At 39.8% G+C, this 27,798-nt stretch overlaps 1 protein-coding gene across 4 annotated transcripts in view; it reads left to right on the top strand.

Annotated features, from left to right (window-relative positions):
* LOC140730544 (utrophin-like) overlaps positions 1 to 27,798 on the top strand; it is a 460,763-nt gene that overhangs the window by 157,582 nt on the left and 275,383 nt on the right. For all 4 annotated transcript variants that reach the window (XM_073051151.1, XM_073051153.1, XM_073051152.1 and 1 more), the window contains 7 exons: positions 4,297 to 4,446; positions 5,410 to 5,571; positions 7,632 to 7,760; positions 9,190 to 9,363; positions 16,777 to 16,932; positions 20,173 to 20,343; positions 21,665 to 21,844. In XM_073051151.1, coding sequence (XP_072907252.1) covers positions 4,297 to 4,446; positions 5,410 to 5,571; positions 7,632 to 7,760; positions 9,190 to 9,363; positions 16,777 to 16,932; positions 20,173 to 20,343; positions 21,665 to 21,844 — 1,122 coding nt within the window. The remainder of the gene's footprint in view (positions 1 to 4,296; positions 4,447 to 5,409; positions 5,572 to 7,631; positions 7,761 to 9,189; positions 9,364 to 16,776; positions 16,933 to 20,172; positions 20,344 to 21,664; positions 21,845 to 27,798) is intronic.

Here is a 27,798-nt window from a genome sequence, read left to right as displayed (position 1 = left end):
CTTACTTGAATATCCTCAGGCTTTAGTTCAGTATCTTTGAAATGCCATTCAAACTCATTTTGTGGAATAACTGAAACAACTGAGCCAGTGTCCAATTCCATTTTAATTAATTTGCAGTTCACTTCTGGTGTATGCCATATTACTTGTCTGTTGTTAGTTTTCACACTGTAAATCTCAAGGCTCCTCAATACTTTGTTGCTCTCATCATTTTCAGATTTTTTTCATCAACAGCATGCAGATTAGTACTATTTTTGAAACTGCAACTTGATTTTTTTTTTCTCTTTTTCTATCTTCCCCGTGCAGTCCATTTATTTTTGTTTGCCCAACATGCTCTTTATATGTGTCCTGCTTTGTGGCATTTTCTGCAAGTTTTGCCTTTAAACCTGGGATATGTGAGCCCCTCTCACAGTGATGACATAGTTTGGTTGACCTGCTGGGTTTCACTCCTGCAACTCAATTGCATTTCTGACTGCTATTTCCATTGATACAGCGATTTCAACTGTTCTTTTAAATGTGAACTGTGCTCCTATTCGGAGCCATTTTTGAATGCTTCCTTGTAAGATTCCACAAACTAGATGATCTGTTGGTGTATTGTTAAGCCCATTACTGAGTTGACAGTGCTCTGGAAATCTCTTCAATTCAGCCTTGTACGCTAAAACAGAATCCTCTTTCTTTTGATTCTTAAAGCGTTCTGCAATCAACAATGTCTTTGATTCTAAATGTTTCTGCATTACTTACAGGATGTCAACCAAACTCATTTCAGTTGGTTTTGTAGGAGCAGTGAGCAAATTGTATGCTCTTCCACCCATTACTCAGCAAAACTGGCACTCGTTTCTCATTGGCTATTTCATATGGTTCAAAATGCTGTTTGCATCAGCCAGTTATCTGCTGTGCAATCAAAGATGTATTTCTCTTTGATGTAGCCTACCATTTCAGTACTCACTGTTTATGAACCCATGAGTTCATCTGCATGTGCCTTTTTTAAACTTAACTGTCTCTTCCCTTCTGACAAACGTGCTGTGTTTTTAAACTCAAATGTCTTGCTGTGCTTCAATAGGTACGTAGACATCTCAAGATCGTTTAGAACTTCTTTATTGCCACTGTTAAGTTTTGTATCTACAAAACATAAATCTAATTGAAAGAAAGTTTGGGTGCAGGGAGATGCATGCCCCAGTTTTATTTTACTTTAGCGAAGCACGCCCTTATGATGTATGCTATTCAAGTATTTTTACATACAAGCTGTAATGAATTATGTAAACAACAAAGAATGATTAATCAAACTATATATCTACAATATTATTCAAATATTACTGAAATGTTAAATACACAACATGTAGGACCAGAAGGTATAGTCTTAGAATAGAAACTTTGGAACACAGGTGAGGAGGAGTTTCTTTATCCAGAGGTTCTGTGGAGTTCATTGCCACAGGTGGTTTTGGAGGCAAAGCCATAGGTTCTTGAATAGTTTGGGCTGAAAATGTTACGGGGTGGATTCAGGAAAATGTGCTTGAGTGAGAATAAGTATCACCCATGATCGACCAGTGAGCAAACACAATGGGTGGCTTCTGCTCCAGTGTCTTCTGGTCTTAGGTTTTGGTGTGCTCTTCTGAAATGAAGAAATTAATGTGCAGACATGGCAAGTAATTCTGAAGGTGATAGGCAACTATTAGCAGTTGGTGAACAAATGTCAATGAAGTCTTGCTGAATGGGATTTTGAGAATACAGCTACAATACTGTTTGCAGTTTTGGCCTGTTCCTAACGAAGGGTCTTACTTTTGAGATGCTACAATGAAATTTGATTTGTGAAACAAAATGTTTTCCTGTGGAATGAGAGATGAATTCACTGAAACATGAGATTGTGGAAAAGATTGAGGAGAATGAGCCTGAGAGGCCATTTCATTGGGATAGATTGTCAACAACTGAGGGACATAATCTCAGGAAAACAGGTCAATCATTTTAAACTGAGATGAAGAATTTCTTTATGCAGCGTGTTTAATCTTGGGAATTTCTGTGCCTAAGCTCTGTGATTGTTGAGACATTGAAAGTGGATTTATGTGAAGAAAAGGTTTTTAGGAGCTAGGTGCATCATATAAACTAGTCAAGCTGAACAGGTTTCAGCCATATGACTAACTGCAGCTCCTGTTTCTTATCTCTTAATCAATTGGATTTGTTATTCTGGCCACTTGTGTTATCTCTCTGATCATGGTTATGGAATCTTACTTTCAGAGAATTGTTATGAGGCTGGAGGTGACCATTGAGCACATCCAGCTTGTTATTCCTTGTCTGTCCATATTCTGGTTTCATGGCTCGCTAGATTATTTTTTTAAAATCAGAAGCACTGATTGATATTGTTTATAGATCTCTGCAAGCAGAGGATTCTTGATAGAACTACTACAGAGTCATTAACCATAACGCTAAAGTCGCTGATCCCAGAAACTAGTCTGAAATGTTTATTGCACATTTTCTACCAATTTCAGACCTTCAGAAAATCAAAATAAATGAACATGGGTGCACTATTTCACTTGTGCCCTGAATAGTGTTTTGTACATATTCAATACAACTTCTTTGCTTTTGAACTCAATGAATCACAGGATTGCATACATTTAACCAGCCCTCAGCATGCCCTGCCTCTTCCAAAGATTTACACACATGTGCAGCCAGGTGAGTTTCATTCTGCAACGTAACAACACATTTCACAACATATTCCTGTGATATTAATTCTGATTCTGAGCTTTTGTTGAACTGGATCAAATGCTTAAATACGAGTTGACAACATTTACAGAATTCTGTTTATCAACCTTAGACCGTAAGACATAGGAGCAGAATTAGGCCATTCAGCCCATCGAGTCTGCTCCGCTATTCCATCATGGCTGATCCTGGATCCCACTCAACCCCATACACCTGCCTTCTCTTCATAACTTTTCATACCTTCTCCAATCAAGAAACTATCAATTTTCACTTTAAGTATACCCACAGACTTGGCCTCCACCGCAATCTGTGGCAGAGTATTCCACAGAGTCACTACCCTCTGCCTAAAAAAAATTGCTCCTTACCTCTCAATTTTGAGGCTATGCCCTCTAGTTCTGGATACCCCCACCACAGGAAACATCCTCTCCATATTTGGTAGGCTTCAATGAGATCCCCCCCCCCCCCCCGCATTATACCAAATCCCAGTGAGTACAGGCCCAAAGCTGCCAGATGCTCCTCATATGTTAACCCCTTCATTCCCAGAATCATCCTCATGAACCTTCTCTGGACTCTCTGCAATGACCACACATCCTTTCTGAGATATGGGGATGAAAACTGATGACAAAACTTAAAGTGCGGCCTGACTAGTGTTTCATAAAACCTCAGCATTATCTCCTTGCTTTTATATTCTATTCCCCTTGAAACAAATGCCAACATTACATTTGCCTTCTTCACCACAGATTCAACTTGTAAATTAACCTTCTGGGAGTCTTGCATGAGGACTCCCAAGTCCCTTTGCACCTCTCCACTATTGTTCCTGTTGCCAAAATGCATTATTGTGCATTTCCCAACACTGTATTCCATCTGTCATGTCTTTGCCCATTTTTCCAATTTGTGTAACCTTCTCCATCTCTTCAGAATAAAATGTACAGCACTGGACTAATCTGCATTAATTTTAATGTAGGAGACAGGCTGAGAGGAATTGTTAATGTTTTTCTGTAGGTTTGTTTAAATTGAGTTGATTTGAATGTTCATAATATTAGTATATTAGCTTTTTTATTTTACAGTTTTCTTCATAGTTTGATTCATTATTCACCTTTGTGGTATTAGGAAGTCAATGTTTACACTCTGGATTTCATCAAAAGTTAAACAAGTATTGTAATTCCATCACTTTTTTTGAATATTAAAGTTGAGAGTAATTTCCACTCATGAATTGTTTTTGCAGTATCTGTGCTCTTCTGCACTTGAAGGCTGTGATCATCTCTTGTGCCTGTTGAGCTTGTGTACCATGGTCTTTCGACTGTAGACAGTGTTGTTTTCAGAATGTTCTACCCTGAGTTCAGTGTAGCCCTGAGAGCATTTGCAGTTGTACTACATTTGTTGGTGATTCTATGGTTAACAGTACTTTGTTGCTTGGAAATGCTGACATTTTAATTCACCAAGGTCACGATCTTTTATTTAATTTTGGAAGAGTTTACTGATTTGTGTCTGGTGAAAATGGTTCCCATGACTTTTGCTATCCATTGTTTTTATTTCATTGACTTTTGACATGACTTGGCTGGTATAGCTTTTAAATAATTTTCCTGTCCTTCATTCCCCAACCATCAGTCCCTTGAGTCTGTGCTACGCCATCCTGCAGATAACCGAACTCAGATCCGTGAACTGGGCCAAACGTTGATTGATGGTGGGATTTTGGATGAGCTCATAAGTGAAAAACTGGAGGTTTTTAATGCTCGATATGAAGAGCTCAGTCATCAGGTAAGGTGGTCAATTGTTGGCTGGTTACCCTAAAAATAAACCTTCATGCTGTTCCTTGTAAGCTCAAAAAATTTCACAGGTACTCAAAGAGGCAAATGTTTTACTCTGGCTTAAGCTCCTGTCAAATGCATACCATTGCAAATGATTAAGGGCATAAGTCTCTTTCGGCTTCCCAGTGAATTATGTGGTATGAATTTGTCAATGTGAAATTGCTATAAAATAAAATTAACCAGTATTTCAGTCACCATGGAACATTATTTCCCTCTTCTTTGTGATGCATATGCATTGTAATCTGGCCTAAACTTCTCATTTTACTCATCAGTCAGGTAGATTTAGCTCATGTGGTGGACAAATTGGATACCAACTTTGATTTTTACTGACTATGCCACACCACAAGCCAACAGATACTTCTGCCTTTTTGGAGCTGGATTTGCTTTTAATTTCTATTTATTGATTGAGATATAGCATAGAACAGGCCCTTTGAGCCACACCACCCAGCAATCCCCCAATTTAACCCCCCCCCCCAATCACAGGACAGTTTACAATGACCAATTAACCAACCGGTCTGTCTTTGGACTATGGGAGGAAACTGGAGCACCTGCTGAAGCCCACACAGTCATGGGGAGAGCATAAGCGTGCAAACTCCTTACAGGCTGCGACAGGAATTTTCTTATGAATGTTATTTTTATATTTGAAGTCATGAGGCCTTTTCTTTCTGGCTAGCACAACATCTTTTCCCTGTAATTATTAAACTTGGTTTAGTTGTGCTGGTGCAGTTGAATGTTTACACAGCAGTCGATCGTCACTAAAGGTGGGTTTTAGTTTGAAAGCATCTCATTTTATAATTCAATTCTTCGTGTTATGACTGTAGACTACATCCTAGGGGATTCTTCCAGTTTAGCATTAAATAAGAATTCCTTATGTTAGATTGTTATTTAACCTATTCTGTCATTGTTTATCAAGGCTGTGAATAAGCAGATTTTCCTTGAGCAGCGTTTACAAATGTCCCAAGAAAATGAACAACGAATAAATTACCTGCAGGAGTCCCTCGGACAACTGGATAAGCAATTAACTTCATATCTGACAGATCGCGTGGATGCCTTGCAGATACCACAAGAAGCTCAGGTTAAAGACATATATCTTTCCTTGTGTGCAATGAGTGAAGTTTTTGACAAAACTTTGTGGCACTTCAGTGTTTATCATGGCTTGCATTTATGCAGCACCTGAAGGAAGTAAAACGCCAAGATATTTCATGCTTAAACTAATGAAGTTTGTATTATGCATGAAAGATTTGGCTTGGGCAGATGACAAAATATTATTTAAAGCATTGGACGTAGTGGTTTAGAAATGGAATTGCAGTTTAGGAGCCTTAATAAGTGAAACCATGGCTGCCAATAATGAAGTGATTATACTTGGAAATGTCAGAGTGTTGATATCTTGGAGGTTTAGGTGAGGTGACAGAGATGATGCAGGGCATGGAATTATTTGAGAACAAAGATCAGAATTTAAAGATTGAATCATGCCTTAAACAGCAGCCAATGTAGTAGTCAATGTAGTCACTACGCAGGGAGCAGAATACAATGAGGTAACCTGATCAAGATTTGAAACTTGTTAACATTTTTTTGTTTACTTTTTAATGATTTTGGGTGAGCTGCTTTAATGCTGGTGATAAAATTGAAAGAGGCAGTGGTAAAGACAAGATGCTGGCATACATTGGGAAACTAATCCTGTGCTTTTAAAAGTTGTTGAGGGATAATAAAAATGAAAACTAATATTAGGTTATATTATACTATCCCGTTCAGAATGAAGGATATTAGTACCAGGAATATAGTCTCTATGCTGCTCAATTATTGCAGGATAAAATGCAACTCCCAGCCCTGGGCATTTGGTAGCCTTCTCAGCTTGGTCGAAACGTTGTGAGATCAAACTCCATTCAAGAGAATGAATACAAAAATCAAGAATGTCACTGCAGTGCAATGCCGGAGAACTGTTGCCCTGGGATGTTTTCTTGTTGAAGCATTAAACTGAAGGCTTCTCTGTTTTCTTGGTAAATAATATAAAATATCCTTCAGTAGTGGATAAAGTCTTCTGTCTTGCACATAACAGCGATAAATGATTTTTGACCTGAATTGTTAACTTTTCAGCCTGAACTGCTGAGACTATCCGGCATTTACAATGTTTACTTCAGATTCTCAGCAGGCACTGTTTTTCTGATTTACTGATTTGTTTTTCATTTACCATTTCTAAAAACAAATGATCTTGCCATCATCCCATTCTTGTTTGTAAAACTTGAATGAAAATTGGCAGCTGTGCTTTTTGTCAGAGGTTAGGTGAAAGGATCATCTGTAAAAGTTTGGGGATGATGCCATTTGCAAAAGGTGCTATATAACTGTAAGCCATTCTTTTTACCTTGTGCAAATTGAAATTTATTGATTGTGTTTGTCAGATGAGAATGCTTGCATGTCTAAAACAGGTGTCCTCAGCTTTTGTGATTAATTACACTGTCTTTATACATTGTCCTCGTGGCTTTGTAGTTCTGTTAATGTACCTGACATGGGTATTTGTGTTTACACCCAGCTGCTTGAAGCCAGTATCACTCTGAGGCAATACCTCTTCTCTTGTATATATTTATGTAAATCTAAGTTAAATGTTTCACAAATTATTGTCCCTCCATCATGAGATCAGACTTAGAAATGTTTGCTGCTGATTCTTTTCCTTATCTTCGTTCTCGTTAATGAACTGGTCTGTGCCCATTTGGAGCAAGATTTCATGAGCTGATAATGAGTAAGTGACTTTCATGCCAAACAAATATTAGGCAATCCTCACCACGCTTTACGAACATCTTGCTCACTTTTGACCAGTTGTACTGTATGATTCCTCAGCATACCAGAAAACAAAAGATATGTAATTGATTTAACATATTTTAGCTGTAAATAGTAATGGAGTAGTCTTAAAAAGAAACAGTAATACTGTTCTTACTTGATGAATTTGCATCTTGGTGCTCAGGTTGTGAAGAGCTGTATAATTCACCAGCAGGAAAGTGATACCCTCCCTAATTGACTGTGCCACAGCTTCAAAGCATGCTGGTTAACACAGCTTGTGAAAAAAAAACTGACTATTTCTCCAGAACCTTTCAATAAAGATGTTCACAGTGTGATGTATGATCTTTTCTGTATTATTACTAGAAAATTCAGGCAGATATTGTAGCCCATGAAACCAGCTTGGAAGAGTTGAAGACCAGTAATGTGGGAAGCCTTCCATTAGTAGATAACAGGCCCCATTCTCGAGGTGGCACTCAGTTGGATTTGCTTCAGGTATGAGTGGATTTAAAGGGACACTTTGTTTATGGTTTTTAACAAGTGTCCAGAGACCTCGATTATTCTGGAGACCCAAGTTCCTCAGCAAGGCAGCTGGAAAATTTTAATTGTTTATTAGTTAAATCTGTGATATGAAAAGCTAGTGTCAGTGAAGATAATTGTAAAATGGCTGGATTGGTGGAAGAACCCTGCTGGTCCATTAATTCTCCAAAGAGATGGAAAATTTGCTGTCCTTAGCTAATGTGGCCTTTGTGTTTCCAGAACTGTAGCAATGTCATGGACACAAAATAGCCCGCTGAAATATTCCAGCAAGTGACTGAGTTCACAGGCCGAGTTACAGATGACCAGTAGCTCTTGCCTTTGCCTGTGATACCAATGTCCATTGAATGAAGACAGATGGACTTGGCTTATTGGGTTTTTGGAAACGATGACTACTGTCTTAGTGAAGAGTGCGAATCATTCCGTTGCCTTTTTCTCCAAAACTATTAAGTGTAGGAATACTGCTGAATATTAAAAATGGGCTGATAGGAGAAAAAGTAATGAATTTGTTAATTGGGTGGTGTTCTCTTTAAAAAGCTATCAATTTTAGATATCACATTCAAAATAATAATTGTCTTCTGACAATAACCATTGGTGAATTTTGTTCACAACTATATCTTAAAAGTTACGTGTTGATGTTTGTTTTTTGCCTTTATATATCTAATTTCTGCATTGAATTACCATGGCTGTGTTCTCTACTTGTTGAAAAGGAGATTTTCATTGGATTTAAGTTGTAGATCAGTATAAATTTTGCCAATCTGCTGCAAGATGAAATTTTAAGATATAAATGGAAAATGCCAGAGATACTAGGCAGGTCAGGCAGCATCGGTGGAGAGAGAGGAACATTGTTGGCATTTGACGTTAAAGATATTTCTTGATTTCTCTATAGTATTTCTTGTTTTTAATTTGCTTCTAGTATTTATATTTCTTTAATTTTAGATTGAAATTGTTATACTTTGTTTCTTTTGCAATGCTGGTTGATATCAAGTTGATATTTTTACCACTAACATCTCTGTCTATATCTTACTTGTGTGTATCTCTATCTCCCTGTGTCTGTTTCTTTAGGCTTTGCTGCATTGAGGACTGTAGACGGTACTTGTGGGTTTTCCTTTGATTCTTGTTTATCCTCGTCATCTTATGTGTGCAATTTTTTTTAGTAGTATATTCTTAAAACTGTTATTATTTTCTAGGCTTTAGTTGATAAAGCACTTATTTTTGTAGTCACCACAAATTTTCACCTAAAACTGCATGCATCTCAATTTGCTGACTTTCTTATTTTGTGCTTTATTTCTGCATTGCAATAAATATTTACATAGCAGCTAGCAAAGCATAAGACATCATTTAGTAGACCTGTTTTAATGATTTGGTTGCTTTGTACAATTGACAGAGGAAACTTCGAGAAGTATCAACAAAATTTCAGCTTTTCCAGAAACCTGCAAATTTTGAGCAGCGAATGCTTGACTGTAAATGTGTTTTGGATGGTGTTAAAGCGGAATTGCATGTGCTGGACATGAGAAAAGTTGAGCCTGAGGAAATAGAGTCACAATTGGATAATTGTATGGTAAGTGTCATAGAACATTGTGGAGCCAGATCAGATGATTTCTCCTCCCAATCCTTAATTGTGAGCAGTAGTAGGAAAATTGGCCTGTGAATCAAAGTTCTTCAACACATAGTATGTATCTACTCCATAATTCAGAATAAGAAGCAAGTTTAATATCACTAGCATATTCAGATTCAGATTCAGTTTATTGTCATTTAGAGACCACAAATGCAATGCAGTTAAAAAATGAGATAACGTTTTCCCAGAATGATATCACAAAAGCATATGACAAAACAGACTACACCAGAAAATCCACATAACGTTTGGCAATCCCCAATCCAGAGTCCGGAGAGGTTGCTGCGTATTAATATCGAGCTACCGTCTAGCGCGTTCCCCGGAAAGGAGCTCCAAATCCACCAGACAAAAACAAGACCAAAAACTAAAGCTGCAAGACCTGCACAAAACCACATAGTTACAACATATAGTTACAACAGTGCAAACAATAGCATAATTGATAACAAAAACAGACTATGGGCGTAGTAAAAAAAATAGTCCAAGATGTTAAAGGACTGTAAGTTCAAAAGAAATCACCACAGTTTCCACAAGTCATATGTCATGAAACTTGTTGTATTGCAGCAGCAGCAGTACACTGCAATACATAATTTTTTTTTAAAAAAGCTATGTTACAATAAGAAGTACATATAAAAATAAATTCAGTAAGTAGTGCAAAAAGTGAGCAAAAAGGTGTAGTATTCATGGGTTCATTTTCTATATAGAAATCTGATGGTGGAGATGTTCCTGAGATTTTGACTGTATATCTTCAGGCTCCTCTACCTCCTCCTTGATGATAGCCTTGATAAGAGGGCATGTCCTGGGTGATGGGAGTCCTTAATGATGGATGTCAGCTTCTTGAGGCATCGCCTTTTGAAGGTGTCCTCAATGCTGGGGTGACCAGTGCCTATGATGGAGTTGGCTGAATTTACAATTTTCTGCAGCTTTTTCAGGTCCTGTGCAGTGGCCCCTCCATACCAGATGGTCATGCAACCAGTTAAAATACTCTCCATGGTACACCTGTAGCAATTTGTGAGAGTCTTTGGTGACATACCAATTCTCCTCAAGCTCCTGTTGAAATGTAACCACTACCGTGCCTTCTTTGTCATTGCATCAATATATTGGGCCCAGGATAGATCTTCAGACATGTTGACACCAAGGAACTTGAAGCTGTTCACCCTTTCCACTGCTGATCCCTTGATGAGGACTGGTGTGTGTACCCTGGACTCCACCTTCCTGAAGTCTGCAGTCAATACGAGGAAATCTGCAGATGCTGGAAATTCAAGCAACACACACAAAATGCTGGTGGAACACAGCAGGCCAAGCAGCATCTATAGGAAGAAGTACTGTCGACGTTTCAGGCCGAGACCCTTCGTCAGGACGGGCCCCTCAGGTCTTCTCCTATCATTTTGCATTTCCCCCTCCCCCTCCTACTTTCAAATCTCTTACTATCTTTCCTTTCAGTTAGTCCTGACGAAGGGTCTCGGCCCAAAACGTCGACAGTGCTTCTTCCTATAGATGCTGCCTGGCCTGCTGTGTTCCACCAGCATTTTGTGTGTGTTTCTACAATCAATATCTTGGTCTTACTGATGTTGAATGCAAGGTTGTTGTGACACCAATCATTCAGCTTGCTTACTCACCCCTGTATGCCTCCTTATCACAAACGGAATTCTGGCTCAATAGTTGTGTCATTGGCAAATTTATAAATGGTATTTGAGCTGTGCCTCTGCACACAGTCATGGATGTAGAGAGAGTAGAGCAGTGGGCTAAGCATGCATCCATGAGGTGTGCCAGTGTTGATAGTCAGTGAGGAGGAGATGTTATTTCTGATCTGCACTGACTGTGGTCTCCCAGTGAGGAAGTCAAGGATCCAATTGGAGAGGGAGACACAGAGACCCAGGATTTGGAGCTTTTTGATTAGAACTGAGGGTGTGATCGTGTCTAATGCTGGACTGTAATCAATAAACAGCAGCCTGACATAGGTATTGTCCAGGTTCTCCAAGACCAAGTGGAGAGCCAGTGAGACTGAATCTGCTGTTGACCTTCTGTAGTGATAGGCAAATTACAATTGGTCCAGGTCCTTAGACTGGAGTTGATTTTGCCTAAGACCAACCTCTCAGAGCACTTTAATCACAGTAGATATGACTGTTGCTGGGTGATGGTCGTTGAGGCAGCTCACCCTGCCTTTCTTGGGCACTGGTATGATTGTCGCCCTTCTGAAGCAGGTGGGAATCTTCGACTGCAGCAAGAATAGATTGAAGAATAGGCACTTCTCTAGTGCCTTTAACACCATCCAGCCCAAGATCTTAAGGCACAAACTAACGGAGATGGGAGTAGACTCTCACATGGTGGATTGGATAGTGGACTACTTGACAGATAGACCTCAGTATGTGCGGTTGGGAGACTGTAGGTCTGACACGGTGGTCAGCAGCACAGGAGCGCCGCAGGGAACCGTACTCTCTCCGGTCCTGTTCACCCTGTACACATCAGACTTCCAATATAACTCGGAGTCCTGCCACGTGCAGAAGTTCGCTGATGACACGGCCATAGTGGGGTGTGTCAGGAATGGACAGGAGGAGGAGTATAGGAAACTGATACAGGACTTTGTGATATGGTGCAACTCAAACTACCTGCGTCTCAATATCACCAAGACCAAGGAGATGGTGGTGGACTTTAGGAGATCTAGGCCTCATATGGAGCCAGTGATCATTAATGGAGAATGTGTGGAGCAGGTTAAAACCTACAAGTATCTGGGAGTACAGTTAGACGAGAAGCTAGACTGGACTGCCAACACAGATGCCTTGTGCAGGAAGGCACAGAGTCGACTGTACTTCCTTAGAAGGTTGGCGTCATTCAATGTCTGTAGTGAGATGCTGAAGATGTTCTATAGGTCAGTTGTGGAGAGCGCCCTCTTCTTTGTGGTGGCGTGTTGGGGAGGAAGCATTAAGAAGAGGGACGCCTCACGTCTTAATAAGCTGGTAAGGAAGGCGGGCTCTGTCGTGGGCAAAGTACTGGAGAGTTTAACATCGGTAGCTGAGCGAAGGGCGCTGAGTAGGCTACGGTCAATTATGGATAACTCTGAACATCCTCTACATAGCACCATCCAGAGACAGAGAAGCAGTTTCAGCGACAGGTTACTATCGATGCAATGCTCCTCTGACAGGATGAAGAGGTCAATACTCCCCAATGCCATTAGGCTTTACAATTCAACCGCCAGGACTTAAGAACTTTTTAAAAGCTATTATTAATGCTGTTTGAGATAGTGATTTAGATGCATATCATATTTTTTTACTGAGTTAAGTATTGTATGTTACTAGTTTTGCTACAACAAGTGTATGGGACATTGGAAAAAAAGTTGAATTTCCCCATGGGGATGAATAAAGTATCTATCTATCTATCTATCTATCTATCTAAGATGTCCTTAAACATTTTTGCCATTTGGTCAGCACAGGTTTTCAGTGCCAACCAGGTACACCATCAGGTGTCACTGTCTTTCACTGTCGTGAAAGATGTTCTGATGTCGGTCTCTGAGACAGAGATCACAGGGTCACCAGAAGCTTCAAAGATTTGCACAGGTGTAGTTTTATTCTTCATTTCAAAGCCTGCATCAAAGGCATTGAGCTCATCTGGGAGTGAAGTATCACAGCCGTTCATAATGTTAGGTTTCACCTTATAGGAAGTAATGGCCTGCGAACCCTGCCAGAGCTGATGTGCATCCGATTCCATCTGTAACTTCAGTTGGAATTTATTTTTCATTCTTAAAATAGCCTTCCATAGATCATACCTGGACTTTTTCTACTGTTCCGGATCACCAGTCTTGAATGCCACAGATATAGCCCTCAACAGACTACGAATCTCCTGGTTCACCCATGACTTTTGGTTTAGGTGTATGTGGTATGTTCTCACACACATCTACACAGGATCTTGATGAAGTCAGTGACAACTATGGCAAATTCGTTCAGATTCGAAGGCAAGTCCGTGAATAGGCTAAAAAGCTATATTTATATAAAATGACCTTTTAACATAATGATTTTCATTTTAACAAAGTGAAGCACAATTTTGATAAAGCCAAAGAGAAGAGAATTTAGGAGATGAGCTTAGTTAGGAGTAAGTTGAAGGATCGTCTGAAAGGAGTGGTTGTGGAGAAGATCATCTTTCAGCTGTTAATTTCTGGTGGCATGTAATCCTGCTTTGAAAATCCTTTCTGTTTACTCAAACAATGAGACTCCTGCATGCTTCACAATGAATTGGATACTTTTGAATTATCCTGGCTTTGCAATGAAATGTGCATCCAGATAATGCATAACAAATTGCAACAAGCTGTAATTGCTAGATTATCTCCCTCACCTTCAGGGTCCCAAACAGCCATTCCAGGTGAGACAACACTTCAGTTGGGAATCTGCTGGGGTTGTCTATTGTATCTGGTGCTGCCTGCTCTACATTGTTGAGACCTATTGTAAATTGGGGCACCTCAGCTCCATCTGCCAAAAGCAGAACTTCCCAGTGGCCAAACATTTTAATTCAAATCCTATTCCTGTTCCGACATATCGGTCCATGGCTTCCTCTGGTGTCAAGATGAGACCATCCTCAGGGTGGAGGATCAACAGCTTATATTTTGTCTGGGTAGTCTCCAACCAAATGGCATGAATATAGATTTCTCCTGGTTTAAAAAAAATCTCCCCCTCCCCCCACCCCTTCAATTCCCTACTACCATTCCTTTTAGCTCTTAACAGGGATGTGATACTGAGATTGTATAAGGCACTGGTGAGGCCTCACCTTGAGTATTGTGAACAGTTTTGGGGCCCCTCATCTTAGAAAAGATGTGGTGGCATTGGAGAGGGTCCAGAGGAGGTTCACAAGGATGATTCCAGGAATGAAAAGGTTATCATATGAGGAATGTTTGATGGCTCTGGGTCTGTACTCGCTGGAATTCAGAAGGATGGGGGAGGGGGAATCTCATTGAAACCTTTCGAATGTTGAAAGGCCTGGACAGAGTAGATGTGGAAAGGATGTTTCCCATGGTGGGAGAGTCTAGGACAAGAGGGCAAAACCTCAGGATAGAGGGACGCCCTTTCAAAACAGATGTGGAGAAATTTCTTTAGCCAAAGGGTGGTGAATTTGTGGAAATTGCAGCTGTGGAGGCCAGGTCGTTGGGTGTATTTAAGGCAGAGATTGATAAATTCTTGATTGGACATGGCATCAAAGGTTACGGGGAGAAGGCCGGGAACTGGGATTGAGGAGGAGATAGGAAAAAAGGATCAGCCATGATTGAATGGTGGAGCAGACTTGATGGACCAGATGGCCTAATTCTGCTTTTATGTCGTATGGTCTTAACTCACTTGCCTATCACCCCCCCCCCCCCCCACTGTGCCCACCCTTCTTCCCTTTCTCCTAAGGTCCCCTCTCCTCTCCTATCAAATTCCTTTCTTTCCAGCCCTTTATTTTTTTTCTACCCACCTTTTTTTTTAATAAATTTTTTTATTAGTTTTTCAAAACATTTTACAAAATTAAAAACCCCAAATCCCAGTGAGGAGCATTAATACAGAGCAAGGTTAAGCATACAATAACAATATGCTACAAAGGAAGAGAATTTAACAAAAAAGCACCTAAATTAAAGACAAGTGAGCTTAGTGTCCTCCCCAAACCCCACAACACAAGAAAAAAAACAAACCCACCTTTTTATAGTGGGGTCTTTCTTGTTCCTTCCTAGTCATGAAGAAAGATCTTGGCCCAAAACATCGACTGTTTGTTCATTTCCATAGATGCTGCCTGACCTGCTGAGTTCCTCCAGCACTTTGTGTGTGTTGCTTTGGATTTCCAGCAGCTGCAGACTTTCTTATGTTTTTCATTGCTTAAATATTTTGCCAGAGAGAGGAGAGCTGCAGACTCCCTTGGTTAGTGCCATGGGATTTCACATCCATCTGAACTGTTTGAAAAGGTGTCCTTGTCACTCTCATTTGGGTGGAAGACCGTGAACCTGGATCAGATGCCTGATTCCAGGGTAAAAACTTGAAACACAAACATGCAGACGTGCACACAGTCACATGCATACACAGCTGACTGAGCATGTTTTCTTCAGGAAATTTACAAATTTTAGTTGATTTGATAGCAAGGAATAAAGTTAATTTTACCACGAGCTTTTTGGTCTTCGTAACAGTTAAATGATTCTTTTTGCTGTTATAAATATAAAACTGTTTATAAGGTAACTTAATAGCTCACAATGCACAAGCAGTAGCAAATCAGCTGGAAAAGGTTCAGATGTCATGGGTGCAGAATTCCTTCCAGCAGTAACTTGTTTTCTGCACCTTTTGAAACTATGACCCCATATTATGAATAATTAACACAGAAAACCAGGTAGTTGCAAATGGTTCACAAGCATTTTCTTGCAGCTATATGCTCATAATAATTGAAATTGCATTATTGATTGTATTATGTCATAAATATACTTTATTGGAAAGAAGGCAAAAATTGTTATGGAGATTCATACGTTTACATCAGATAATCCTGTGCTCTATCAGAAATGCAGGTACATGTGTAACAGTAGGCAAGCGCATTGGGATATTTGTTCATGTATATCGTACCTGATTTGCATTCATGTTACGGTCAATTACGCGACGTGATGTTTCAGGTCTGCACGCATTTAATTGAATATGTACATCTGGAAGATGTATGATCGCAAATCAGAAGTGCATGTATACATCACATTAGATGAGGATTAATGACAACTGTTTACCTGAACATTTTAATTATTTAGATTTTGATTGCTATCTGCACATGTAGGTCATAATTTTAGTGAAGTTATTTATAGTTGAAATAATCTTAAGCATATAGAATATAAAACAGTATCACATGAGAACAAGCCCTTCAGACTAGGATGTCTATGCCATCCATCATAGCAGTTTAAGCTAATGGTTTTGCTTTTTCCCTGTCTTTTTCTTTGCCTCTCTAAAGACCTCTTAAATGTTGCTAGTTTATCTGTTTCGGACCTGGCCGCACATTGTATCAAAAAAATTTGCCTTGCATTATGACTAAGCTTTTCTCACTCATCTTAAATCCGAGTCCTTAAGTATTTGGTATTTCTACCCTTGGGGGGAAAAAACTCTACTCTGTTATATGCCTTTCATGTAAAAAGTGGAGCATGGTTTAATTTAACTGATTAATTTTGGTAAAAAAATTATATCATCACAAAAATAAAATTAAGGGTTGTTTGGAATTCAGTTTTAATCAGAACTTTTCCTCCCATCTTTCTTGACAGTAAGTATGGGCAATTACAAAGGGGTCATATGCCATTAACAAGAACCAAGTATACTTAATATGCAATTCATTGTTGTGCTGATAGTAAGTTTCATTGCTGTGTTGGTTTTCTGAACACTGTTTCTTTAGAAACTGTATAAAACTCTGAGTGAGGTGAAGCTGGAAGTGGAAACAGTGATAAAGACAGGAAGGCAGATTGTTCAGAAACAGCAAACGGACAACCCCAAGCAGATGGATCAGCAGCTCACAGCCTTGAAGCTCTTGTATAATGACTTGGGTGCTCAGGTAAGTAATGCAGTGAAATGACTGATTAAAATGATTGAGATGGTTCATTGCTGCTTCAGTTATGTTCGCTTTTACTAGTGTTAAAACTTGTTAAGAGTTTATTCAAATTTAAACACTTGATGAAATGACCACAAGACACTCAGTAGAAGCACAATTAGGCCATTTGCCACATTGAGTCTGCTCCGCTAATTGACAGTGGCTCATTTATTTTCCCTCAGTCCCATTCTGTGCTTTCTCCCTATAATATTTGATGCCCTTGCTAATCAACCCAATGGCTTAGCCTCTACAGCTATCTTTGGCACTGTATTCCCCAGACTCACCAACTTTTGCTGAACAACTTCCTCTTCATCTCTATTCTAAAGAGATATTTTTCTATTCTGAGGCCATGCTCTCTGATCCTAGATTCTTACACTCATGGAAACATCCTCTGCAAGTTCACTCTATCTAGGCCTTTCTATATTTGGTAAGTTTCAGTGAGGCCAATGTTCAAGTCCTTCTGCAAACTCCCTGCTTCCTCAACAATTACTACCCGTTTCTCCACCTGTTTTTGTATTATTAACAAATTTGACCACAAAGCTATCCATTCCATCAGCCATATCATTAACATGTAATGTGAAAAGTAGTGGACCCATCACCAATCCCTGAGGAGCATCACTGTTCATTAGCAGCCAAGCAGAAAAGACCCACTTTATTTCCACACTTTGCCTTCTGCCAGTCAGCCATTCTTCTCTCCATGCTAGTTATGTTTCCTGTAATACCATGAGTTCTCATCTTGTTTTGCAGCCTCATGTGTGGCACCTTATTTAATGCCTTCTGAAAATCCAAATAAGCAATATCCACTGTCTATTCTGCCTGTTTTTTTCTTGAAGAATTCCAACAGGTTTGTCAGGCAAGGTATCCTCTTGAAGAAGCCATGCTGACTTTAGCCTATTTTATTGTGAACCTGTAAGTACTCCAAACCTTCATACCTAATAATGGAATCCAAAGTCAGTATAACTGGCCTCTAATTTCCTGTATTTTGCCTCCCTCTCTTCTTAAAGAGTGGAGTGATGTATGCTATTTTCTCTGTCCTCGGTAATTCTAGAATATAGTGATTCTTGAAAAATAATTACCAGTGCCTCCACAATCTCTTCTTCAGTTGCCTCTTCAGAACCCTGGGCGGTAGTCCATCTGGTCCACATGTCTTATCTGCATTCAGACCTTTCAGCTTCCCAAACCTTAGTAACAGTGACTACATTGTGTTCTGTCCAACACGCTGGAATTTCTGGCCTGCTGCTAGTGCCTTTCACAGTGAAGACTGATGCAAAGCATTCAGTTTGTCCGCAATTTCTTGTCCCCGGTTACTATCTTTTAAGATAGCTTAAAAGGCTGATTAAGATTGCTGATCCACAATGTTTACTCAACTACAGGACTCTCTAGTGGGCTTCAGTTCAGAAACACTATTTGCATAATGTTTTGTTTTCATTGCACACTGGGTGATTGACAGTCTTTGTGGGTTATTTTATTTTCTGATGGACATTTGGTGTTAGACAATCTTTTTTCATATATATGGGGTTTATTTTTGAGTTTCTTTGTTTCATTGAATCTCAAGGTTGTACAATGTATATATACTTTGATAATAAAATGGATTTTGAACCATACCTCTCCAGTGGTCTGATAATCCCCTCCTGCCTTTTTTTACTCTTTACAAATCAGAAAAAGCTTTTGGTATGGTATCCTCTTTTATATTATTGTCTAGCTTGTCTTCATATTTCATTGTTTTTTTCTTTACTGCTTTTTTAGTTGTCTGCTATTAGTTTTTAAAAGTACATGTTTTTAAAAACAGTTGTGTAGTGCACTTGAATACATGTTTGATAAAACTGAAGGGATAAGGTAAACATTTTTCCAATATCATAGCAATTGTTTCCATTCCTGGTAGCTTTCTACTCCTTGATTCAAAATGGTCTTGATTTGGAATGGGAAGGTAATATGATTAGTAAGGTTTACTTTCAGAAAAGAAGCAGTTAACTTGTGTTCCAACGTGAATGCTTTCCTCTTGGAATATTATATACAGATCTGGCTGGTCTGCCTAGGTAATAAAATACTTGCAGTGGAATGAGTGCATCAAAAGTTCACCCTATTGATTCTGAGGTGGAAGGTTTCAGCTCTGTTGAAAAATCAGAGTTTGAACACAAGCTTTTAAATAAATTGATCTCATTGAAAGATGACATTTTTGTGGGGCATGATAGGATGGAGGCAGGAATGTTACCTCTGGTAAAGGTACCAAGGAAAGAGAAATCTCTGTAAAGGTCAGCCAGCATGGGTCTTTGTCATGGTGTGAGAGAACCAGAACCAGGTTTATATGTTATGAAATTTGTTTTGTGGCAGCAGTATAGTGCAATGCATACAAAGTTACTGTAAATTACAATAAGAAGTAGATTTTTTAAAAAAGTGCAAAAAGGGAGAAAATAGTGAATTAGTGTTCATGGACCATTCAGAAATGTCTTGACAGAAGGGAAGAAGCTGTTCCTAGAATACTGAGTGTGCTTCTCCAGGCTCCTGTATCTCATCCCTGATGGTAGTGATGAGAAAAGGGTATGTCCTGCATAGTGAGGGCCCTAAGTGATTCTTGCCACTGCCTTGGGGCTTTGCCTTTTGAATATATCCTCATAGTGTGGGGGCCATTGCCCATGATGGAGTGAGCTGAGTCCTCAACCTGCAGTTTTTTTTCAATCTTGTGCTTTCGATCTTGATGCAACAAGTCTGAATGTTCTCCTTGGTACATCTGTAACAATTTATTAGAACCTTTTGTGCCATACCAGATCTCATACTCTAAATGAAATATAGCTGATGGTTTTCTGCCTTCATGATTGCATCATTATGTTGGGCCCAGAATAGATCCTGGGAGATGCTGATGCCTTCATTATGGCTAATTAATTGCCTCATTCTCATTCACCTATCCTTGGTTCCTGAAGGGAAAAAGTGCAAAACTAAAAATATTCAACTTTTCAGAGTGACTAAACTTTGAAAGTGCTGATATGAAGGAAGAAAGAACAAAATTTACAGCCTAAAAAACACAAAATGCTGGCAGAACTCAGCAGGCCAGACAGCATCTATGGGAGGAGGTAATAATGATGTTTCGGGCGGAAACCCTTCATCAGGAGGGTACCTGTTGAGAAATTGAAGCCACTCGTAAGTTAATTCCATTACAATAATTTGGTACTAGTCTAGTGTTTCACACACATTGCCATTGGCTTACAGGTCACTGAAGGGAAGCAGGACCTCGAAAAGGCCTTGCAACTATCTCGCAAGTGGAAGAATGAGACCAAATCACTGTCAGAGTGGCTGAGTTCAACCGAAGGTGAAGTGAGCCTTAAATCTTCTGGAGAAGTGAGGTCTGATAACTTAGATGCAGAAATCAAATGGATTAAAGTGAGTATTTTTGTTCCCTAATTTCATTAGCCTCATCGAATATAGACCAGAAATAGGTGCTTGACCCATGATATCTGTGTTGAAAGTAATGCCAGTTTTAACTTATCCCATCTGCCTGTGCGTACACAGTCTGCATCCCTCTATTTCGGGCATGTCCACGTCTCAGTCTAAATGCCACTGAAATGTTGCTGTAGTATTTGCTTCCATAAATTCCCTTGGTGTCTCATTCCAGACATCTACCACTCTGTACATTTTGAAAAAATTAGAAAAAACTTCTTTAAACTTTCCCATTCTCACCTTAAATCTGTTCCCTCTGATGTTTGATGTTTCCACCCAGGGGAAAGTGACTTGAGATGAAATATCCCATTTTTTCCTTTGATAATTTTATATACTTCTATCAGATCGCTTTTCAGCATCTAACCCTCAAACAACAGCATCTAACAACTTAAATTTGTTCGACATCTCTGTATAGTTAATGCCCTCTCATCCAGGCATCGTAGTGGTGAACTACTTCTGTAACCTCTTCTAAAGGCCCCCACATCCTCCTTGGGCTGCAGCAACCAGAACTGCATGCAATACTCCAAATGTGGCTTGTCCAAAGATTTGCACTGCTGCAACATGCTTCCTGTACCCTGTACCGTGACCAGTGAAGGCAAGTGTGCCATACACCACCTTTACCAGCCTGTCTACTTTTCAGAGAGTTATGGACTTGAAATTGAAGATCACTCTGTACATCGTAGCTTTTAGGGGTCTGCTACTTACTGTATGCTTCCCTTTTACATTTGACCTCCCGAAGTGCACCTTCTGAACTCCATCTATCATTTGCTAAGTACTTCTTGCTGAATACTTTGACAACCTTCCTCATTATCTACAGCTCCATCAATTTTTAGTGTTTTCTGTAAACTTCCTAATCAGATTATAGACAAATCTGTCCAAATTATGTAATATAGAGGTCCCAGCATTTGTGTGGACTACCACAAGTCATAGAACTTTACTCAGAATAACAGCCCTCCACTACTACTCTTTCTTCCCTGGTTGAGCCAGTTTCTGTGTCTAATGTACCAATATCCCATATATCTTCATTTTCTGGATCAGTCTATGATCGGGGGTCCCCATGAAAGGGGTCATTTATAAACAAAATATAAAGTTTAAGATATGGCTGAATTGATGTAGGCCGATTTGTGATGAGGTTTAATTTACATTTTACTATGTAATATACTTAGTATTAATCATATCTTAACATGCTGTTTCTCTTAAAGATGGATGCTTTATGCAGCCAATTAATTAAGAATGAACAATGTATGTATTTTTATTAAAACAGCTAGTTCTGAAAGATTTGGAGGCAAAGAAAAGTGAACTCAGTGGTATCACTGAGAGTAGTACAGCCCTGCAATGTCTGGTCGAAGGCAGTGAAGGAGTTCTGGAGGATAACCTTTGTGCACTGAACAGTAGTTGGAACAGCGTCCACACTCTAGCACAGAGTTGGAGTGCCAGACTATTGGTAAGTAACATTATAACTTATTGAAAGGGAACAAAACAAGCCGCAACATACTGCTACGATACTAGCTTGGATGGTTGGAAAGTGAGGTGTTATTACTGGATACATTAAGTTCCGTTGTTAAGGACAATCCCAGATTCTCAGGCATCAATTTCCAACAGCTTGACAGAGCTGAAGCACATTTAAGAAGGGGATCTGTTTCTTGCAATAACCAAGTACCACCACAAGGTGGAGCTGTTGCTTCAGTCACTGACTTCATTGATATTTGGAAGAGCTTGAAAGTATCAGAATCAGGTTTATTTATCACTGGCTTGTGTTGTGAAATTTGTTAACTTAGCAGCAGCAGTTCAATGCAATACATAACATAGAAAAAGAAAAGAATAATAAATAAGTAAACAAGTTTCATGAGAACTAACAGCTAATGACCGTAATCATTTATGGGAAAGAGAAGACGTCACGCCTCTCATGGCATCCCAAGGCACATAATAGCCAATGGCAAACTTGAAGTGCAATTGGTGATGTAGTAATGGTCTGGAGCTAACTGTTCATCTTCCATCAAATGAAATGTAGTTTCCTTTTTTTATATATGGATTTTGTACTATAATTACTTGCTATTTTTTCTCTTGATGAGATGTCGAGTTATGGACCCAGTGCTAAAACCCTTAATTTTGCAGCATTAATTAAATTTTCATCAGTTGCTTTTTATTTAACTAAGATGAATGCATTTGCCTTACGTAAAGGGTAATCAAAGAAAAATGAGGCCAAGGCTAGCTCCTTAACTTAATCTCATTTCCTGGTAATACCGATTTTCATTATTTATTCTACCTTTCATTGAGTTCACTGAAATTGCTGTATATAGCACCTGACCTGCTTGGTGTTTTGTGGTAAAGCATCCCTCATTTTAACAATATATCTGACAAAATATTCTTCTTCACTCATTTTGTAGCGATGATCAGTGCCTCGTTGCTGCTGATTCAACAGTGGAAGTAATATTTTGTCAACCTTTGTTAAATCTTAAGTTTGTCGTCATGGTGAGAAAAGCTCCATTGTTGGATTGTTCATGAGCTTTCACTCCAAATATTCCAAGTGTTTTAAATCTATCATAGATTTATCTCATCATATCGTATAGTGTACATGCTGACAATTGCATCCATTATCCCAGCTGTGGTTGGTAAATTATGCTGCTTTACATAGTTGTCTTAATACTCATCCTGACTCACATATAGTGTTTTGCATATTCATTTTTAATGTTTCTCATATTTTATGACATTTTGGGCTGCTCAACTGACTTGAGTCTACGCAGGCTCTGCAGAGTATTACAATCAGTCCCACTCCCATGCTTATGACCTTGCAGTCTTCTCATTGTCACCTTCTCAAGCTTATCAATCTCCATTTCTCCTGCAGCCCTCCGACACTGGAATCAATAACCAACTAATCCATGTGTCAGATGTTGAGAGGAAATCTGAGTACGTGGGGGAAATACACCTCCTCTCAAGGAGAATGTCCAGACTTTGTATAGTTACCTGATCATTGGAGCAATACGCTAAGCAGCAATTGCTTCTGTGCTGCTGAAGAATGTCCTTTTCATCGCAATGCGCCAACCTGGAAATGAGTTGCTGCCTGCTCTATGTAAATGAAAATGTGGTATTTTGAACTGATAAATAAGTAGGACAAACTTTAAAAAAGTCAAGAAAGTAGTTTAGTACTTTGTTCCTCTAATTTGTTATTTTGCCATGTAGCATGAGTTAGTTTACTTAATGGGTAGATCGGCATTGGATAATAGAGTGTATGCATGAATTGTAATTATCCATTCTTTCTGGCAGACAATTAAGTCAGGAAAAATAGTTCAATCAAGGTTTATGAAAGAAATAAGAGTTTGTGTTAGATCCAAAGGGAAATCGTGTTAAATTGAGGTGTGGGAGCTATCTAGAATTAAGCAAAGGAAGATGGAGTATGAGAACAAACTTGGAAGTTATCGAGGAGCAGATAGGGAGGCAGATTCTGGAACGGTGCAATAATAATAGGGTTGTTGTGCTGGGAGATTTTAACTTCCCTGATATTGATTGGCATCTCCTTAGCGCAAGGGGGTTTAGATGGGGTGGAGTTTGTTAGGTGTGTTCAGGAAGGGTTCCTGACACAATATGTAGATAGGCCAACTGGAGTAGAGGCTGTACTTGATCTGATATTGGGAAATGAACCTGGTCAGGTGTCAGATCTCTCAGTGGGAGAGCATTTTGGAGATAGTGACCACAACTCTGTCACCTTCACCATAGCGCTGGAGGGGGATAGGAGCAGATAATTTGGGAAAACATTTAATTGGGGTAGGGGGAAATAGGATGCTATTAAGCAGGAACTTAGGAGCAGATGTTCCCAGGGAAATGCACGGCAGAAATGTGGATGGTAGGGTTAAAGAACCATGGTGTACAAAGGATGAATGAACTTGGCCTTTTCTCCTTGGAGCAATGGAGGATGAGAGGTGACCTGATAGAGGTGTACAGGATGATGAGGGGCATTGATCGTGTAGATAGTCAGAGGCTTACTCCCGGGGGTGAAGTGGCTAACATGAGGGGCATAGTTTAAAGGTGTTTGGAAATAGGTACCAAGGGGATGTCGGGCAAGTTTTTCACACAGAGTGGTGGGTATGTGGAATACATTGCTGTTGACGGTGGTGAAAGTGGAAATAATAGAGGGCTATGCGCTAGGGAAATTCTAGGCAGATTCATGGTTGGCACAACATTGTGAGCTGAAGAGCCTGTAATCTGCTGTAGATTTTCTATGTTCTATATAGAACATGAGAACCAACTGCTGAAGATTCTATCATTATGTGAAGAGAAAAACATTAGTATAACATTTGAGTCCTGAGGAAGGATCTCGGAGCAAAATGTCAACTGTTTACTCTTTTCCATAAACACTGCCTGGCCTGCTGAGTTCCTCCAGCATTGTGTGTTTGTTGCTTTGGATCTGCAGGTTTTCTCAGGTTTAACATTTGCATAAATGGGGATATCCCAAAGTCAGAAACAAGAAATTGCAATTGGAAACTAAGGAAGATAGAGCACAATTTAGTTTAGTTTTCAGAAAGGAAATCTCAGCAAACAGCCTCGATAAACACGTCACCACCATCATCATGGACTTTATCAGCAAGTGTGTTGAGGACTGTATACCGAAAGGACAAACAGGTGTTCCCAAACTGGATGTTGTGGATAAACTGAAATCGACTTGTGAAATTATACAGGATGCCAAGAGACAACATCAGTCCAAAATCGAGATCCTGACCAGCCATCAGTTGTGGCAGGGCATACTTGCTATAACAGGTTACAAGTTGCAGTTAGGCAACCATGATGACAACAGCGCATCCCATCCCAAAGTGGACAGGAATGCTATCGCACACGCACACGCACACGCACACACTCACACTCACACTCACCCTCCAGTGCACTTGAACTCACTGTCACATTGTGGAATGTGAACCGAAGGAAAGCATCAGGTCCGGCCGGTGTCGCTGGCTATTTCCTTAAATCCTGTGCAGATCAGCTGGTGGGTGTATCTGCAGACATTTTTAACCTCTTCTGTATTCACTCTAAGGTTATAACCTGCTTTCAGAAGACCACCATCATCCCAGTACCTAAGAAAAACAGGGTAATGCCTGTTAGCTCTGAAATGCAGCATTGTGACGTGCTTAAGAGGCTGGTCATTGCATGCATTAACTCCAGCCTCCTAGATAACCCCCAACACATTGTAATATACCTGCAGCCCCTAAACAGGTCATCGGCAGATACCATCTCCTTGACCGTACACTCATCTCTGGAGCATCTAGGCAGTAAAGGCACCTGTGTTAGACTGTTGCTTATTGACCACAGCTTGGTCTTAAATATCATAAATCAATGCAAACTCATTTTTACAATCCTTGACCTGGGATTCAAATCCTCCCTTTGTAACTGGATTCTTGACCTCTTGACCAATGAGCTCAAACCATTGATGACAGATGGCACCACCTCTGCCTCCACAGAACTCAACACTGGTTCCCGTAATGCTATGTTATCAGGTTTGTACTCTGCTCCCCTGTACACTCATGACTGTGTAGCCATGGAATTCTGCTCCAATTCCATCTCCAAATTTGAAGGTGACGCCAGCGTGGTGGGCTGTATCTCACATAATGATGAGTCAAGAATTATAGGAAAGAAATAGAGAGCCTCGTGATCTGGGATCATGGGAATCTTTCCCTCAATGGCAGCAAAACAAAAAATGCTGGTCATTGACCAAAAAGGGGAGTGGTTCAAAGACTGCATCTACCCTGGACATCCTTTCTTCTCCTCTCTCCCATTGCGCAGAAAACACAAAAACCTGAAAGCTTTCTGGTAGTTTCTGTGGTATTGTTAAAGTCTGTGGAACTGTTCCCTAATACAATAAAGTGGACTCTTGACCTCACAGTCTATCTCATGATGATCTTGCCTATCTGCACTGCACTTCTCTGTAATTGTAATACTTCATTCTGCACTGCGTTATTATTTTGTATTGTACCAACTCAATGCACTGTGTAACGAGTTGATCTATTTGAACTGGATGCAAGAGGAGGTTTACACTGTACTTTGGAACATGTGACAATAATTAACTGATTTATCTATTTGGGAATTAATGGTCCAAAGAAATTAAGAACTAAAGGAAATAAGTTTTGTTAGAAAAATGGACCTAGGGAAATTAATGGGGTTAGAAGCTGATTAATTTCCCAGAGTTTATAGAGTAACTGGCCTTGGAGATTGCTGCTTTGATAGGTATCTTACAAAAGATTTTAGATTCTGGGAACTTCTGACATATAGGAAGGTGGTATGACTGTTTTAAAAAAAGTAAGAAGGGAAAGAAAGGGATTTACAGTTCACTAAGTCTCACATCAGTGATGGGAAAATGGTCTGTTCTACTAAGAAAAAATGTAATAACAAAACATTTGGAAAGCATTAATCAGATTGGGCAATCAGCAAGTATTTCTGAAAGGCATGCTTAACAAATCTGCTGGAGATTTTGAGGGTATATCTAGTCAGATGGGTGAATGCAAACCTATGAATGTTGTGTATTTGGACTTAAGGGCTTTCATTATAGTCCACTAAGAGGTTCTGAGGCCTCCGTTGTTCAGAATTGACCATGGATATTGTGTCCTACCTGTCTAGATGTGTAAGCCTGGGCAGTATGATATGGAGAGCAAGCTGTTGTCCATGTAGCAAGCCCCCCCCCCCCCCCCCCCCCCACACACACATCTGATGAACCCAAAGGAACGGCAGAGACCGAAACAGTTTGGTACCAACAGCACCGCAGGAGTTGCCAGTCAACACTGAACTCAATGTCGAACTGCCTTAGGAATTCCAGCTCTGGATTTTTCCCATGGGATTTACTCCCAGAGCCTTCCCCATGAGTGGGTATGAGATAAGAGATTTCTTCTCCAAGATGATCTGCCAACCATGGCTGACAAGCCTCATCTGCCCGAAGCGACTGGTTTTAAGTTGCCATTGGCCTGCCTTTGCCCCTTTTCCTGTCAGTAGAAACGGTTCAGCCGGGCTTAGTAACTAAGCCACACGTGAAGGCCAGGAGCTGGACTTGGTTGTCAGAAGCTATTTGAGGCGCACGTCATTGGGAGCATTTAATAGGTGGTGGGAGTTTTTCCCCTTTACCACCCCCGGCTGTAACAACATTAAGGAACCACCAAAAGGTTAGCGTGCAGAATTTAAAGAATAGAGGATAATAAAGTAGGGGTTGCAAATTGGTTGACAGACATGAAATCGAATAGCAAGGAATGGGCATTGAACCAAAAGACAAGCACTTCATGGGTGTCTCAGACATTAGTGCTTTGTCCTCAGCTGTTCACAATATCTTGCAGTGATTTGGATGAGATAACTAATTGTAACACAAAGCCAGAGAGGAAAATTTGCTCTATCGAGGTACTTTGGTTATGAAAATAGATGGCTTTATGA

Source organism: Hemitrygon akajei, chromosome 7 (assembly GCF_048418815.1).
Source record: "Hemitrygon akajei chromosome 7, sHemAka1.3, whole genome shotgun sequence".
Taxonomy (NCBI): Eukaryota; Metazoa; Chordata; class Chondrichthyes; order Myliobatiformes; family Dasyatidae; genus Hemitrygon; species Hemitrygon akajei.
This window is presented reverse-complemented; position numbering and strand designations above follow the sequence as displayed.